The 17,603-nt window shown below is 40.0% G+C and overlaps 1 protein-coding gene across 18 annotated transcripts in view; it reads right to left on the bottom strand.

Moving 5' to 3' along the window:
• Positions 1 to 17,603, bottom strand: part of PARD3 (par-3 family cell polarity regulator) — a 760,426-nt gene that overhangs the window by 149,082 nt on the left and 593,741 nt on the right. For 17 of the 18 annotated variants that reach the window (XM_053573215.1, XM_053573201.1, XM_053573211.1 and 14 more), the window contains one exon: positions 15,898 to 16,140. The exons of the other annotated variant lie outside the window; for it this stretch is intronic. In XM_053573215.1, coding sequence (XP_053429190.1) covers positions 15,898 to 16,140 — 243 coding nt within the window. The remainder of the gene's footprint in view (positions 1 to 15,897; positions 16,141 to 17,603) is intronic. 18 annotated transcript variants of the gene reach the window in all.

Genomic DNA, 17,603 nt, shown 5'->3' with positions numbered 1-17,603 from the left:
GGGTGGTCAACTTAGAGAGGTTCTATTGTATTTGAATATCTATGTGCCAGAATTTGGAATACAGTAGTGCCCAAAATACACAACACCCCTCATCTCACCCGCATGATTTTCAAATGTAGTTCACTCTAGGTCAGCAGTTCTCAACCCATGGGTCGCGACCCCTTTGTAACAAGGAAAATACATCCTGCAGATCAGATATTACATTACGATTCATAACAGTAGCAAAATTACAGTTATGAAGTTACAATGAAAATAATTTTATGGTTGGGGGTCACCACAACATGAGGAACTGTATTAAAGGGTCGCGACATTAGGAGGCGTTAGGAAGGTTGAGCACCCACTGCTCTAGTTGGAGGAGACAGATGGTAAAATAGGCAGTGTGTGCTAAGCCGCACCACAATGCCTTAGGAACTAGCAAGAAAAATTAAGCAAGGAGAGGCCTGAGGCAGTGCCAGGGAGGGAGGGAGGACTGCAGTTTTAAACTGACTTCGTTCTTCTCATCCAACTTGCTCTGGTCGCTGCATGCTGGCTAGCTTCTGCCTACCCCCGGCTGCTCAGCTGAGGGGACAGAGCCAGGCCCCTCAGAGGCAATTGAGCTCCGTGCAGGTGAGAACTGCTGAGAGCCTGGCCTTTCATGCAGAGGCACCTGTGACTCACACCCTCCTAAGGGCTTAGACTCCTATGACACATCGGAACTTGTCTGGGCTGCCAACCAACGTGTTATCACCGGATGCTGCCTTCCTCTTACTGACTAACCTCTCGCACTCCACTCCTACTGTGGGCAGTGAAGGGTTTTAAGCAGAAAACCACACCAGAGCACTCACCCTAGTGGTCATGTGTGAGCACAGAGTCCTGGAAAGAATCAAAAGGGGCAACAGTCCAGGAGTAGACTACTGTGTGTATATATGTGTGTGGCAGCGGCCTAGTCATTTGCCTTCTGAACATTTTCAAGAATGCACCAGGTATAAAAGTGGAGACGTGATATTCTCATGCCATAGCTGTTAAGAAATTGCAATCAACAATCAGAAAACCACCTGTCCTTTCAAAACTCAACTGACCCACTGTTTCAGTCATAAATGGGACAGGGGCTGTTAGGTATCATAAACCATCATCGAGGGTAATACTATGTCTGTACCTGGCTTGCCTTGATCTAGTATAAAAGCTGGAAATCTTAAGAAAAACTAAGACTATTAGGTGGCTCCTGTGGTTCAAGGAGTAGGGCGCCGGCCCCATATACCAGGGGTGGCAGGTTCTAACCCAGCCCCAACCAAAAACTGCAAAAAAAAAAACAAGACTATTCAAAGATGTGCTGATCTTTAAAAAGAAATCAGAGTGGTAGGTTATCCATCACACAGAAGAAGGGACTCTCCCAGATGCAAATCAAGTTCCTTAGACATAATATTAGAGGTAGACATTGATGAAATCGTGACTTTGTGACACCTGCCAGAGTTTCTAGCCTAGTGAGGTAGCGTGTGTCTAACTGTCACGGACTCCTATTAGCTCCGTCTCCCCAACAGCAAAGCCTACAGGCCCTGGCGATAATGGCAAACCACGTGCCATTCACAGTCACAAATGGCCAAAATAAGAATATTAAATTCTACAAGGTCGAAAAGTAAAACTACATTAAAGACGTGAGTATTCTCCCAGGTCTCCTTTGGAACTGATCACCGTGTCATCATCACTGGCCATAACTAGGACCCGTGGTCCCTGAATTCCAGAAACCCCTGGTCTGCTGCTTTGCTTCATGGCCGGTCTCCATGTCATCACCCTCCAGGTCTTACGGCCCCACCTACCTGAGGTTTACCCAGGACACCAGGAGCCCTAGAGTGAAGAGAGCTTGAGTTGCTGAAATCCCACAAATCTTTTCAAAGAATCAAACTACTCAGTCCTGCTAGTAGCTTTTAGGGTCAGGAGGTATCTAGGAACTTCTATAGTAAAGTGCTCACCATCTTTATCAGGAGCATATAAATACAGCACCTTAACGAGATGCCCTGTCAGTCAAAACTAGGTCAGTTAACATTTTATATATAAAATACACACACACACACACACAATGTATGTGAATATATATAAAAATATAAAAATTTAGTTCTTACCCATTTATAATGCAGACTCAACAACACCACCTCTTAGAAACCCATCCCTCCCCAAACTCTTTGGCATTCTATTTGATTCTTACCACTCTGCATATGATACCTTGCATGCGGTCTGGGACTAGCCACCAGGTGAGAGGAACCTGGGAGGGAAACAGGTCTTACTCATGTCTATTCTAGGCACTTCCCATAATCCTTGGTGGTACACGGTCACGGCCAAACAACTGTCGGGAAGTGCTTCAAAGAGTCACAAAGGCTGCCAGATACCCTGGTAGGTGAATACATCTAAGAACTTTGGGCTTATTCAAAGAGCTTAAGCCCTTGAATAATTCACAGAATTTAAACATGCAGACTAAAGGAAAGAAGGAAATGGTACAAAAAGAGTAATTAGAAATAATTCTTTATCCTTGACCAGCTTCAGTCTGTTACAAAACTGGTAATTTTTTAAAGGTATGCTAACCACTTGCAAACCATCCCCCTACCCACCCCAATTCTTTTGTATCTGACCTGTAATGCTCTAGGATTTAAATCATTTTTCTAGGGTTCCCTTCTCTCTGCCACAGGCCATTCAATGACTTTGTAAAATTTAGAGAAAACCCCCATTCCTAAAGGCACTTGCCTGCCATCTGCCAGAAAGATCACCATTCAGAGTCCACACTGACCAGCAGTTTTATGGTACACCCTGGAGTTGTGTAGTCCATAATTCTCTCAACTGGCCCGTTCTGTCCGAGCAACCCCCACCTTCTCATTCCATCTGTATCCTGCCAGTCCTCTTCCAACCTTCTTTAAAAATTCTAGGCAAAATTAGAATTGAAAACAAACTTGGGGCTATAATTTTACTGTAGTGCTGCTTTGTCTACACACCCAAGGCAGGTTCAATGTATTAGAGAATGTTCAAAAGACGAAGCAACTATTGCTTTGCAAATTTTGTATCTGGCAATAAATGACCCATCAAGCATCAAAGCAGAGGTCAGAGAAGAAAGGAAAGAAGAGACCTGTTATTTGGTTGTTGTGTGGATTTATCTGGAGGGAACCGCTTTCAGGTCATGATAATCTGGAACTTCTGAAAAGGCAAGTCTTATTCTTTTAAATCACATTTTTCTTCATGCAAGACAGCAAGATACTTTGATTGTTAAAATGTGTTTTCACAATTCCAGAGTTACATGAGGTCAACGCGAAGCTCTAGCAGTTATTTTTCTTAGGGGTAGCCTTCGATTATTTTGCATGCTACGTCTGCAACTTTTGAAAATCAATAAAGGAATTTATCTTTCTACTATTCAATTGGCTTCTTTCCTATATAAGTTTTCAGTATAAATAAGATTGTGGGAGGGTTCGTCTGAAGAGAATTTGGGATAAACCTTTTGTATTGCAGTGGTGTGGAAATCAATAAAGAAGTCTCATGGAAGCAAAAGTTAAGCAAATTTGATTTATTTCTAAATTAGAATTTAAAGTAGTATCTGGTAGAGTTTTAAAAATAAAGGTTTACTAACTCAAGCACTGTCAGCCTTTCACCTGAGTTACTAGATGCACTTAGGGTCCCAAGTATCATAGGTTTGAACCTATTCACTAATTCAGTCTTAGGTTATTTTCTCTGCTTAGATGGATGTTATCAATCAGTTTTGAGATGCAAAGTTTTAGTTCAAATTTGTGCACATCCAGGAAATCATCTGGACTTATGACCTTAGTGTTCATCGTTTCGTTTGGAAAGCCAGCAGCTTTTGTCATGAGCTGGACTCAGTGGCCTTTTGCTCTTTGCTGTGCTCCAAACTGGGTCGGGCTGCAGCCCTGGCAAGGTTACCGTCACCTGTGCGGGGCCAGGTCGGCGGGCAATCTGAAAGCACAGTTAATATAAAAGTAATGCAGAAGTACAATCTTAGGCTGAGACTAGGGTCATGGCCAGTGATATTTAACTAAAATTTACAGTTTGTCAAAAAAGGTAAGCTGAAAGAGCTACCTGCCCACAAAAAGGAACCACCTTGAAGAAAATTCCCTGGTTCCAGAGTATTTTGTTTGGGGAACAAGTATTTTCAAATTTCTGTATTCTTATGGACTCAACAATATAGTCCCTTATAAGGTCTATGGGGTGGAACTAATAATAAACAGCATAAACAGATACAGAAAATTCATTAAGAAGTATTTATACATGTATACATATATATAGTCTCATACATTCATTCATTCAAACTTTTGAGTCCATTTTATGCAATTTCAAATATACAGTCAAACAATTACATATCCATAGAATAAGTGAATTATCTAGTTATTTTTGGTTCTACTGCAATACAGGAAACTCAGTTTTCACATTGCTATATACACACCTACTTTAGTGGAAGAAGCTAAGGATATCCCAACCGCTCCCTTGATTGGAAAAGAAAACACAAGCTTTTTAAATCATGACTGCATCTCCCCTAGTTACACAAGATCAATCCATGGGGAGAAAACGAGAAAAGGAATGAAATAAAAAAAAAAAAATAGAGAATAATCAAATCATTACCCACATGGAGGACTTAGAGTGCCCACAGAAATGCTCTAGAACATCTGGGAAGTTAATTTAAAACTGGATTGTAGACTTAGGGCTCGATAAAATCTCCCAAGAAGTTGAAAATGCATCTCACAACAGGGCTCTGCATAAATCCTCATGAATTTATATTAATAGTGGATTGATATTCCTTCCTTATGCAGAGGCGAGAATGAAAATAATGTAAATAATGTAAATAATGTAAACCTAAGATGGCTAAATACCAACAAGATTGGTACTCGAAGCCACAGGTTTGGGCTATCTAAAGGACAGGAGGACCAAGCGGTTGGGTAGAAATAAAAAGATGACTTATTATGCCAAACTGCATATCAAGCAGGATCTTGGGGCTTATGTACGAAGGCTAAAATCAAATGAAATATCAAGCACACTGGTCACTGAGCAGCCAGCTTATCAACAGAGACCTAAAAGTTCAGTGCTCGAGAAGAGAAAGACATTAAAAAAAAAAAAAAAAAATGCATATAGTCTGCTGAAGGAGAATTTGCGTGGTGACTGCCAAAGTCAGTTCTCCTGTATCCCCATATTTCTGCAGAATATTTAAACTTTCTCTAAGGCTAAAATAAATATATAAACAAACAACCCCCATCACACATTACTTCTAGAAACAAATTGTGGTTTCAGGCAATGTTAATCAACAAAAAGAATTAAACAAGAAGTCTTTAAAATTAGCCATGACCTTATTTATGGCTTCATTACTTTCGAGATTTCATTTGTTGGGTGGTTTATATCACCTCTGCCTTTAATTGAATCACTGCATCTCTAACTGTATTAGAATAGCTTAAGGGATGGTGATTGCTCGTTCCTACTCACCAAAATTTCACATCGGCAGAGCTTGTAACACCAAAGAGCCACGTAATTTACCCACATATTAGATGAAATTGGATTTATACTTTTGAACCCATCCTCTATTCGGAAAAGTAAGATTTGAACTGATATGACACAGTCTGATATAATTAGCCTGAAAATGGAGCCCTTAGAGGCCTCGATACCACACTGAAGGCTTAGACTGCGTCTTCAAGAAGTCACAAAATAATTTCAAGTAAGGGAATAAGACATGGTCTTGTTTTATTTTAGGTAGAAAATGCCAGGTACTGGGTAAAGTAGGGATTTGTGGAGAATAAGACTGTAGACAGGGAGAGGGAGAAGTTAGGAGACGGCCGCTGGTGTCTATGCATCACACTACAGGAGAGAAAGGATTTGAAATTATTTGTAATGGGATATAGGTAAGCCTTTGTCACAGACTCTACTGGGGGACCAGGCAACAAGAGAGAGGCTCTTGAGAGCCTTGGCTTGAGACCTGTAGGTCATGTTCGCATTCACTGAGATTGAGCTGATTAAACTAAAGCAGGTTTAAAATAAAGATTAACAAATTTGGTCTTGGATAGGTTGGGTTTGGGTGTCTGAGAGACACAGGAAGTGTGCCTTCCAGCTGGCGGTGCAGCAGGAATCACCTGGGGCTATGTGAGAGGACTAGGTTAGTAAGATTGGGCTTCACTGATGCCTAGTGGTAGTTAAAACCTTATCATCTTTAATTATCACAGAAAAGCAAATCAAAACTACTCAGAGATACCACCTAATGGTAGTGAGATTAGTCCACATCACAAAGTCCCAAATCTGCAGGCCTTGTGTGGGTGTGTAGAGAAGGGAACACTTCTACACTGCTGGTGAGATTGCAAACTAATACAACCTTTATGGAAAGAAACATGGAGAATTCTGAAAGAACTAAAAGTTGACCTTCCACATGACCCTGCAATTCTATTACTAGGTATCTACTCAGAAGAACAAAAATAATTTCACCACAAAGACATTTGTGCTAGAATGTTTACTGCAGCTCACTTATTGCCAAGTCATGGAAGCAACCCAAGTGCCCATCAACCCATGAATGCATTAACAAACTGTGGTATACGCATACTATGGAGAAATATTCAGCCAGAAGAAAAGATGGAGACTTTACACCTTTTCATGTTTACCTGGATGGAGAAACACATTCTTCTTAGTAAAGTATCTCAAGAATGGGGGGAAACAAATCCATTGTACTCAATACTAATATGAAACCAATATACAAACAACTATATGCCCTCACAAATAATAAAACACAAAATAGACTAACAAGAGGGAGAGGAGATGGAGAGGGGAGAGAGAGACGGGTGGGATCTCACCTGATGTACACAATGTGGGGGTGTTGAGGAAATCCCTTGGGTAGAGGGCTCAACTACAACTTTGACTTTACCTTAGAAGTGAATACAATGTACCCTAAAAATTTGTGCCCTCAAATTAATTTGAAAACTTTTTTTTTTTTTAAACCTTAACCAAGAAAAACACTAGCAGTCCCTAGCTATTCCTCTGCGGAATCCAAAATGTAAGGGGATCAGTAGAATAGAACCTTTACGGCAGTGATTTTCCACTGGAGTGCCATGAGAGGATCCTAGGCATGCTGCCCAAATCTTTAAGGATCATTAATTAAATCAGGTTGAAAGAAGTTCAAAGCACAGTAAATATATTCCTTTTTTTACTCTCTTTTTTTGATCAACATAATCTAAGTGGACTGTGGAAGTTTAACTATAGCTTCGAGTGTGCTGTGAGATTAAAAAAAAAAGGAGGGGTGTTGGAAAACATTGTTCTCAAGAGATAGTTAAAGGATAGTCAGATAGGAAGGACAGAGCCCTACAAAAAGCAGCAACATAGAAACCAAGAACAGAATCTCAAGAATAACCCAGAATGGAAAGGACTGAAGTTTCACAGGATCAGGACTCTAGGAGGCCATTAGGAAACTAGTACACTATAGGTACTTCAGTAAATTACTGCAAACATTGTCTTAAGACAACACAAATTCTTTGTATTACAGTTTTAGAGGTCAGAAGCGGGAAATGGGATTCACTGGGCTAAACCAGAGGTATTGGAAGGTGTGTGCTCCTTTTGGAGGCTCTAGGGGTCAGAAATCTTTGTCCTTAGCTATTTCCCTGCCTTTCCCTGCTCGTAAAAACCACCTGGATCTCTTGGCTTGTGGTCCCTTCCTCTGCCCTGGAAGCCAGTAGTGGTGCACCTCACTTATGGAGACTGTTATGATTATACTGGGTCCATCAGGATAAGCCAGGAAAATCTTCCCAGTCTGAGATCCTCAGTTTAATCAGAAATGCACCACCTTTCAGCCCCAGGAGATAACGCATTCAACAAGCTCAGATATTAGGGTGTGGGTATCTTTGGGGGAGCATCTTACGCCTGCCATCTGGAATGAACAAGAGATGGGAAAGAAGATCCTGTGGTCTATATCAAATCTAGATTAATTTCTCAAGCAACTTGGATACAAAGGACGCTTTTTTCGTTTTTTTGTAAGCAGCACGTTACAGGCTGCATGGATGTCCAGGGGAGGGCCAGGGGAGGAGTTACAGGCTGACCCAACAGGGGCTGAGAAAAGATGTTGATGGAGTTGAGGGGTGGGGCTGGGATGGAAGACTGTGCCCTCTGACCCAGGGAAGCTGATTCTCACCAAGTGGGGAGAGAGAAGGTACCTGGGCGCACCAGTGGATGGGTTACCGATCCAGAGTTGAGAGTCGCACTGGAGGGAACCGTGACGTTTGGAACATTTACAGAGGCGAATGGAGGGGATGGTCAACACTGGAAAGAGACAGTCAGCAAAGGTCTCTGACATCAGTCCCAAGTTGCTGCCTGGAGAACATCAATTAGCAACGGCACCCACGTGCAGAGCTCATGTTATAATGAGATTTACTACCTTCGAGAATTCCTTTCTCCCATTTCAAGAGAAAGCAGAGGTAAAGAATACTCAGGAAACATAAGTAAAGTGGCATTTGACTTTTTGAACAGCAAAAACCATCTTTGTTATGTGACCCAACATTTTTAAAAGAGCACATGTTTAATAACCGCCTGTATCTAAGATAATTCATTTTGTTCTGTGTCTGCCAGGCTTCCTTTTGACACAACTGGATGCCAATTTTAATGGGGGGAAAAAACAAGTTCACAAAGGTCTTTTTCTTTTAAAATCGGCATTTTTCCTTTAGTGGTAAAATGCATGCAAAAAGCATATGATTATGGCATTTATATTTCCATTAAGGTGTCCTAGGCAAGCTAGGGGAGCCTAGCCTACTATTTTCCTGCTATTTAGATTTATGGCAGCACAATTCTATTTTATTTCAATTATATTTGAGGACAATGCACTGTTGGTGGCAAATGATTGCATGGTGACAGTCAGCAAATGTCCATTAAAGCTGTCTCACTGTGGAGTTTTAAACTACAGATTCTGGCATCTGGCTACAAAAATACAAATTGCATGGTGTCTTCAAGTAAATAAAAAACATTATCGACCAAGATTTCATCATTTTTTTTTGTTGTTGTTAGAATTCAAAACATACTAAACTTTCCAAATTGGAATCATGTAACTTACAGGAAAAGAAACGTTTTGGTCTCAAGAAAGACTAGAATCAAGTTTAGGAGTGACACGCCTACAAGATGACTTTGTAAATAAAATGGTTATCTGATCACAGGAGGACAATGGACATTATGAATGCCGGGATAAAGCTGTTTCTGGTGGAAATTAAAGATAATTTCAGGGCTTCACTATTAACAGTAATAAACTAACTCATATTGGAAGTCCAGTTTTGCCTTTTGTTTTTTTTTTTGTTAGCCCAAGAGTAATGCTTATCAAAGGATAGATAGATTGGCTGCATCAGAGTCAACTGGGACACTTGTTAAAAATCTGTGTACCAGGCCTGGCATGGTGGCTCACACCTATAATCCCTCCACTTTGGGAGGCTGAAGAGGGAGGATCTCTAGAGTCCAGGAGTTCAAAGCCAGCCTGGGCAACATAAAGAGACTCTATCTCTACAAAAAAATAAAAGTAAATAAAAAAATAAATGTGGGTTCATAGTCCTCAACCAAATCTAATGAGTCAAAATATCTCTGATAGGAGGTCACAACACCTGTGAGAAGCACTTTGGAGTGCTTGGTGAAAAGCATTCCAAGTTCTTTTTACACATGTTAAAAAGTTTTGTTTTTTTTTTTTTCCAAAAACCTATCATTTTAGAACACAGCCTATGATAGTTGTTAAGGTTACAATTTCTGCTTGGCTCGCCCACCGGGAGATAAGTCAATGCCTAAATTTTAGACAAGGTTTGAGAAGTTCAAGCTTCCCTCTTTCCATGGAGCACGGCAAACTTGGAATCAGTAAGAATTTCACAAAAGCAGAACATGAAGAACTTCAAAGAATTCCATGAAAGTAGGAAACAAAGACCTTTGAACGGTCAAAGTGCTGAAATTGATTGAGAGACGGTGTTCTTATGTCACCACCCCCACCCGTCACTCTCAAATAAGCCACTTTATAGGATCCGGCATTTATTTTTCATCTAAGGATTTATATTGCAGGAGCAATCAGGAATGCCTCCTGGTGAACTCAGTAGCTCCCAATTTAAAGAGAAGCCATTTATGATATGATATGATTTATGGAGTAGACTTAGAGAGCCAGCTATTTAATGAAGAAACAGTACCAGCAGAATTGCATCCACCCTGCTTTTCTATCTATGGTAAGTATAAATAATCAGACCTGTCTTTACCAATTTCAGTTTCATTCCCAGCTTGTTTTTGTATCCATGTGGGGATGCTGTGCTTTCCTGAGAGTGAAAACCCATCTTCTAAATAATCATCGCAACAGCAAATACCGAACTAGTGCACACCGTGGACAAGGCACAATGTGAAGGGCTTTCTATGCTATTAACAAGGTTTCCCCTTCCCAGACCTAATGAGGTAAGTCCCATTATTATGCTCATTTCACAGATGAGGAAAACGAAACCCAGAGTTTATACAGCTGACGGCAGGAGAGCCCCAGAACCAACTCAGGCTATGTGGCTTTGTGCTTTTGTACATTACACCCGGCTGCTTCCTACTTCACGACAGGATCACTGGGGGAGGTGGGAGGTGTCAGGGGACAGCAAGGCCTTATGAAGGATATCTGCTAACAGATGCTTGGTAACATTTTTGTAAGGCAGAAGGGCCAACTGAGCAACACTGGAGAATTTCCCCTATTACTTAATATTGCAAAATACTGTGGAAATTATTTGGCCAAGGGCTAGTTCTCTGTATGTAGACAATCTACATACCAGAGATTTAGATTTATTATTTTATTTTTGATGATTTATTATTTATTATTTTATTATTGATGATTCAATTTAAGATTCTTCAATTTTAAGATGGTATAAACATGATACACATTCAGCATAAACCATACTTCAAGTATCCATATGACCATTCTGCTTTTCACTTGCACTACAGCATTCCATAAATGCAGCGAGACCACCCCTTTAACTATAAAACAGGCTTTGTGTTAAATGACTTCGCCTACCTGCAGGCTGATGTAAGTGCTCCGAGCATGTTAAAGGCTGGCTAGGCTAAGCTATGGTGTCCAGTAGGCATGCTGGATGGCATTTTCCACTTAATGATGTTTTCAGCTTACAGTGGGTTTATTGGGAGGGAACTCCATTGAGAGCTGAGTGGAGGAGCATCTGTATTCAGAATGGTTTTTAGCTACATGGAGCAGAAATCTGACTGCAGATAACTTAATCAAGTAGCGGGCTCATTTTTCTTGGGCAAGAAGGACTGAAGCAGCTGCTCAAGGGACCAGACTCTCCCCTGTTCCTCCACGTGGCCTTCACCTCCAGAATTAGGGAAAATGACAAAGGGCTGAACACTGGTCAGCCCCATTTTAATTAGGACAAAACCCAGCTTTGCAGGAAGTCCCATGCGTAGATCTAATTCTAATGTACTAGTCAGTATGATGCCAGGCGGGCATCTCTTACTGCAAGGGAGCCTGGGAAATGGAACTTTTTAGCCAGGCACACTGCTTGCCTGGATAAAATTGGGATCCTATGAAGTAAGGAAAAAGGGGAGAAGGAACACTGGATAGGCAACTCCTAGTTAGCAGTTTCTCCCACAGTGGAGGAGACCTTGGAAACTTAGCACTGTTAAGACTCGAGAGCGTTGTAGCCAGCTGAGATGAGGCAAGCAAACAGGACGTACACTCTAGCCAAAGAAATCCAAGATGACGGGTCAGTCACAATAGCTAAATCTTTGAGGTCCCTACTTATCAGCAGGATAAAAATAAGTACACCAACAATTTTGTGCATTTTAAACCATGTTATTCATAGAAAACAAGAAGGATCTGTTTCTCCTCAGGCATCCAACATAAAGAATCAGTATACCAAGTCCACTACTGAATAGCAGTAACCATGCCATGTGTCCATAAAATTAAACAGGGGTGGAAATATTTCTAGATACCATATGAAACTATCCTGTAAAAAAGCATTTTGTGAATAATATGTGGAAATCAAGACGGTATCCCATTTTGACACCAAATTCACAGCATGTATTAAATTATCCCTGGCTGTTTCCACATGGGGCTCGCAGATCCAAATTTCTGACCCCAAGATCATCCAAATGGCTAAACAATGACCTGAAGAACATTGCTTTCTTACCAAACAATGGAAATTCCAGCACAGAGGCAGGGCACCCTCTAGACTCTCAACTGTCTACGCTGCCTACTCTCAGGCTCCCACGAAATCCAAACATTTGAATAGTAAAGTTCAGCAGATACCAATTGCAATTTTGGTGGAACTTAGTCAGTTGATAGACGTTTCTCCATTGTGTCTATTCCTTCACACAAGAAATATTCCCTGAGTTTCCAGTTGCGCATTTCCAGATCACGGTTGCCAGATCAGCTTGCAACCGTGTTATTTCACTAACTTTAAGTTGATCAATGTGAAGGCACCAAGGAATGTCACTTTCACGCTCTCGAGTTAATGATAAGAGAAAATAGCTGACTTGATGCACCTGTGTGTGGTGTCGGCCTGAGGACAGGGCCACACAAAAGGAACGCAGACATTTAAGACCGAAAAGTGATGCTTGAATCATAACCACACTCGGCTTGTGGGGGGTAGGAAAACAAACTCCAATGAAACTGCCACGTAGCAGCCACCACCATATTCATGATTTGTGCAAGAATTTAGATTTAAAAAAAACAACAACACATTATTGGCTACATTAAATTAATGTTGTTCATTTGAATGGAATGGCTTTGCCGTTTCATTTGTATTTAATTTGTAAAGACGTCTGGTTTTATAGTTGTATAATGGTTATCAACAGAAGGAGTTTAGTCCTATTTTATTTTTATACATATTTAAGTAACATTATAATCAAAAGCAATTTAATTCCACACTGCAGTATCAAGAGATTGTTTTTCTTTTAAGAAAAAAGAATCCCTACTACACTCAAGTCTGAGAAACACTTCGCTGGTTCTTTCTCTGACAGGAAAACACAGTGGAGCAGATGCCAAGATTTCCAAGCCAAACTCACGTTCATTACTGGTAGGTAAAGAAGGGTTTTATAGGTACAAAAATTCCCAACTTTCCTGGCTTAGGAACATCATTGTTTAATGGACATCTTATTCTCTGCGTTGATAATAAAAACTAATGTTTTTATGATCAAATTTTTTTTTTTAAATTATGTCTCTCTTGAGTTGGAAGCAACATAAGAAATCTTCTTTCCCAGTCACCCTCTTAGGGCACGAATGTACAAAAGTATAATGTAAGGCCGGCGTGGCAGGTCATGTCTTTAATCCCACACTCTGGGAGGCCAAAGCAGGCCGAGGCCAAGGCAGGTCTCTAAAAGTAGCTGGGCATCATGACAGGCACCTGTAGCCCTAGCTACTAGGGAGACTGAGGAAAGAGAATCACCTGAGCCCTAGAGTTTGTGGTTGCTCTGAGCTATGATGCCATGGCACTCTACCCAGGGCAACTGAATAAGAATCTGTCTTAAAAAAAAAAAAAAGTGTAATGTACCCAATTGAGGCTGTGCTTGAAGGAGCTTTTGAATACAGCAGTGTCTATGATATGATTTTGAGTTATTTACAACTTAGCATGACTCATCCCCACGACTGAAGTCTCTGAGATGTATTGCTGGGTGGGCTTTTGATGGTAATTGTTAATAATTACGAAGGTGAGTTTCTGCTTGGGGTTAATGTGGTGCAGAGTAGAGACTACGGGCAGGGAGCCTGCAGCCCGAAGACACAGGGGGTTCTGAGCATGTAACTCTTGTCGAAAATCTGTAGAAATTAGTCTCTTATTGAAGCCTGGGGTTTAAAGCAACCGTATCTGGACTTCGGGAGCTGGGCAGACAGATCCCTGCTGACTCCTGGCTCCAATGGCAGGGCAGACTTCCGCACTATGTAACTGCTACAAGCATATCCACTATTTTTTAGATTTTCAAACTAGATGTGGAAGGTGCTGAAAATAATGAGTGCTTTGATCAATGATCAATAATATGTCAGCTCATTTTTTTCAGTGTCTCTGAAAGTTACTGACAGTGCCAGTGCTCTGATGTCCTTTCTCCCAGGAAAACAATTCCAACAGGACAGGCATGGCCTTCAAATGTGGTTTGACCTTCTGCAAGCAGCACTCACAAGTACAGCAGAAACCAAGTAAGAAGCTTTTACAGAAAATGTCACTATCACTGAGGATAACTTTATTCTTTGAATCCTGACATATCCTTGTTAGTTAATAAGCATGGGCATTTTCGAGGTGATTATACCCAGGGGGTCCAGATAAACCATCAAACTTCTATGGTAACTTACTTAGTCACTACAGTCAACAAACAGATTTTCATAAGACGATAAAGAAAACCTAATACCCGCCCCCCCAAAAAAAATGGAAAAAAAAAATAAAGAAAACAACAGAATAATAATTGATTAGCGTTTCACCTTAAGATCTGGTTCCCCACTAGTTATTTTTTAATATGATTCCTTCTGACTTTGCCTGATGGTTACCTGTTAAGTTTGTAAACCTCTATTAAAAATAGCTGGAACTAAGTAACTAAAATCTGGACTGTTACAAAATGTAGTAACCAATAACATGTAGTAACCAATAACACGTGAATGTATCAATGAAATAATTCCAGTACATCTCTAGCCCTGCAAAGGTTCTTAAAGTGAATTTCCCAGGACCAGTGGTGTCAGCATCACATCTGGGAGTCTGTAAGAAATGCAAATTCTTGGGCTCCATCCCAAGTTTACTGAATCAAAATTTTGGGAAAGAGTCAATTAATGTGTTTTAAGACCATCCCCAGGGTGATTCAGATCCACACTAAAGGAAAAGCACTGAAGTTTGAGAGCTGTTGTTTCAAGGAAACCTGCTATTTATAACATCCCAAGCCCAGCTCCCATACAGAGAGCAATGATCGTAAGAAACCATTTTAAGATGCAATAGAATTAGCGTATTGCTTATGACAATAACATGCCTATGTCTGATAGGAAAGGAAATGAGAATTATATTCTTTGTGAACTGAACTCTATAAAGTACTGGACTATACACACGGAGGTGTGAGAAAAGATCTCAATGGCTTCAGTTAAGATTTGAAAGGAATATATAGTAATATAGAGCTATTAATAAATATATAGCTAACAAACATGCAAGTGGCAATGTACAGTAATATACAGCCATGAATAAATACCTAGCTGTAAATATATAGCCTTACAGTCAGTTAAAGTGCTAAATATACAGGCATTAAAATGAGGTTAAGAGATAAATACTCAAGGTGAGGGATACTCCAAATATCCCGACTTGAGTATTATACATTCTATGGATGTAATAAATACTCAGATGTACTCCAGAAATATATAAAATATTACATATCAGTAAAAAGGCAAAATATAGCTGACATTGCCCTCTTGTGCACTATACTATTATACATAATTCAGACCTGCAGTCTGTGGCAATTAACAAGCAATCTGAAGATAGGATATACTGTACTTTTCATTCACTGATTCTTTCATAATCTCAAATTATGCCACAGTAAAAATGGGGCCCTTTTAAATCACAAGTGGAATAAATCATGTCATCCTCCATCTATTTAATTGCTACAACGAGAGGCTCTCCTAGTAATAAAAGGAAATATCGCTTACGCAGAAAGAGCCATAATTTCAAGTTTGCTTTTTAGTTGAGTTATAAACTAAAGGTTGGTTCTCAAGTCTCACACCATTTTAAGAACAAGATAAAATACGTCTGAATCATTAGAAAAGCTATCAAAACCTCTGCTGCTTCTTCCATTAGGTTTCGATTTGTGTAAACTCAATACTTTTAGACACAACAGCTCTTTAAAAGTCATTAATAAAAGCCAGGTCTGGGATGAGGATTGATGAACAATCTACTCCCTTGCCAAAAACTGTATAAAAGTTGATGTGGAAGCAATACTGTGATTGCCCCTGGAGCCTACCTGTCTACAGGTAAGGGTTTGGAACTCCGTGGCTTCTTGACTTGGGCATACAAGGCATCCATCAAGTGCCCTTCCCTTGGGCTCTGGGGTCTGGCGTTGAGAGCCATGGAGCCTTCATAGGAAGCAATTCCCCCATACATCAACTCATCCTCACAGCCAAACGTCCGATGGAAATCTTGGATTTCAGCGTAGTCACGCTCCCGGGCTTGTCGTTCCCTAAACTCACGAGTTTTGGCTTGAATCCTGTAAAGTTACACAAAAGTTGAAATAAGAGGAATTATTCCTATTCTAAGAAACATTCAATGAAATAGCTGTTTAACCTGGATGGAGTTGGAACACATTCTTCTTAGTAAAGTGTGACAAGAATGGAGAAGCAAGAATCCAACGTACTCAATTCTAACATGAAGGCAGTAGATGAGCTAATACACACACACGAGAGAAAAACTCACATCAACTCAAGTGGGAGGTAAGGGAATGGGGCAGTGGCAAGAGGGGAGGAGGGAGTGGGGGGTCATGGTGTACGGCACACTCTTTGGGGCAAGACCCAATGATAACAGGGTCTTTACCTAATAAAGGCAATCAGTGTAACTTAATTCCTTGTACCCTCAATGAATCCCAAACAATAAAAAATAAAGTTGTCAAATATATTTCATCTCATACAGCTGTAGGAACATCAGAGTTATACAAGACATGTTATATATGCCGCACACCATCAAGTGACGCCACAGATGCTGAAAAACAATTGCCTCAGATACCTTTTGCTCATGTTAATGAGATACAGTTATAACTTAGATCTTAAGCTTAACTTTTCACTTTTTTTTTTACATTTTTAAAAATTTGTTTCTTCAGGTTCATTGAGGGTACAAAGAGTTAGGTTACACTAGTTGCATTTATTAGGCAAAGTCCCTCTTATTATCGTGTCCCGCTCCCAGGAGGTGTGCCATATACCGTGACCCCCCCTTTGCCCTCCCTCCTCCCGACCTTTTCACTTATTAACTAGTTTTAAACATTCACAAGAGATAGTTTCTGGCATCTACTTGAATAATGCTCATGAATTTTTTTGAGGCAAGAAATAATTTTTTTTAATTATACTAATTTATTTATTTTTATTAGTATTAGATCATAGCTGTGTACATTAATGTGATCATGGGGCACCATGCACTGGTTTTATAAACAGTTTGACACATTTTCATCACACTGGTTAACATAGCCTTCCTGGCATTTTCTTAGTTATTGTGTTAAGACAATCATATTCTGCATTCACTAAGTTTCACAGGTACCCTTGTAAGATGCAAGAAATAATTTTTTTTTTAAGTTACACACACATTATATGTGTTATGCATTTATGTGTGTATCATGTATATATCTTACTCATTATAAATAAACCCTAAACGTTCAACATAGTATGAACTTTAAACATAAATCCATGCCATAACTCTTCATGAATGGCAAAGAAGATCTCAGTTTAATGACAATGACTTTGGTTTTATGTGATACACACATAACTTGGAAATCCTGAGATTAAGGACAAGAAGGTATGTATCTTATCAAATTCTAAAATAAAACTTGCCTGCATTATAACTAAAAAACAGACCTTACATGACCACTTAACTGAAAATATGTTTAGTTTACAATTACAACCAATAAGCTACTTCATATAAAGTCCTCTCCAACGTGTAATACATTAATATAATTGATGCCCTAAG

This window comes from Nycticebus coucang, chromosome 20 (assembly GCF_027406575.1).
Source record: "Nycticebus coucang isolate mNycCou1 chromosome 20, mNycCou1.pri, whole genome shotgun sequence".
NCBI classification, from domain to species: Eukaryota; Metazoa; Chordata; class Mammalia; order Primates; family Lorisidae; genus Nycticebus; species Nycticebus coucang.
Note: the sequence above shows the minus strand (reverse complement) of the source record. Positions and strands in the feature narration are given on the sequence as shown.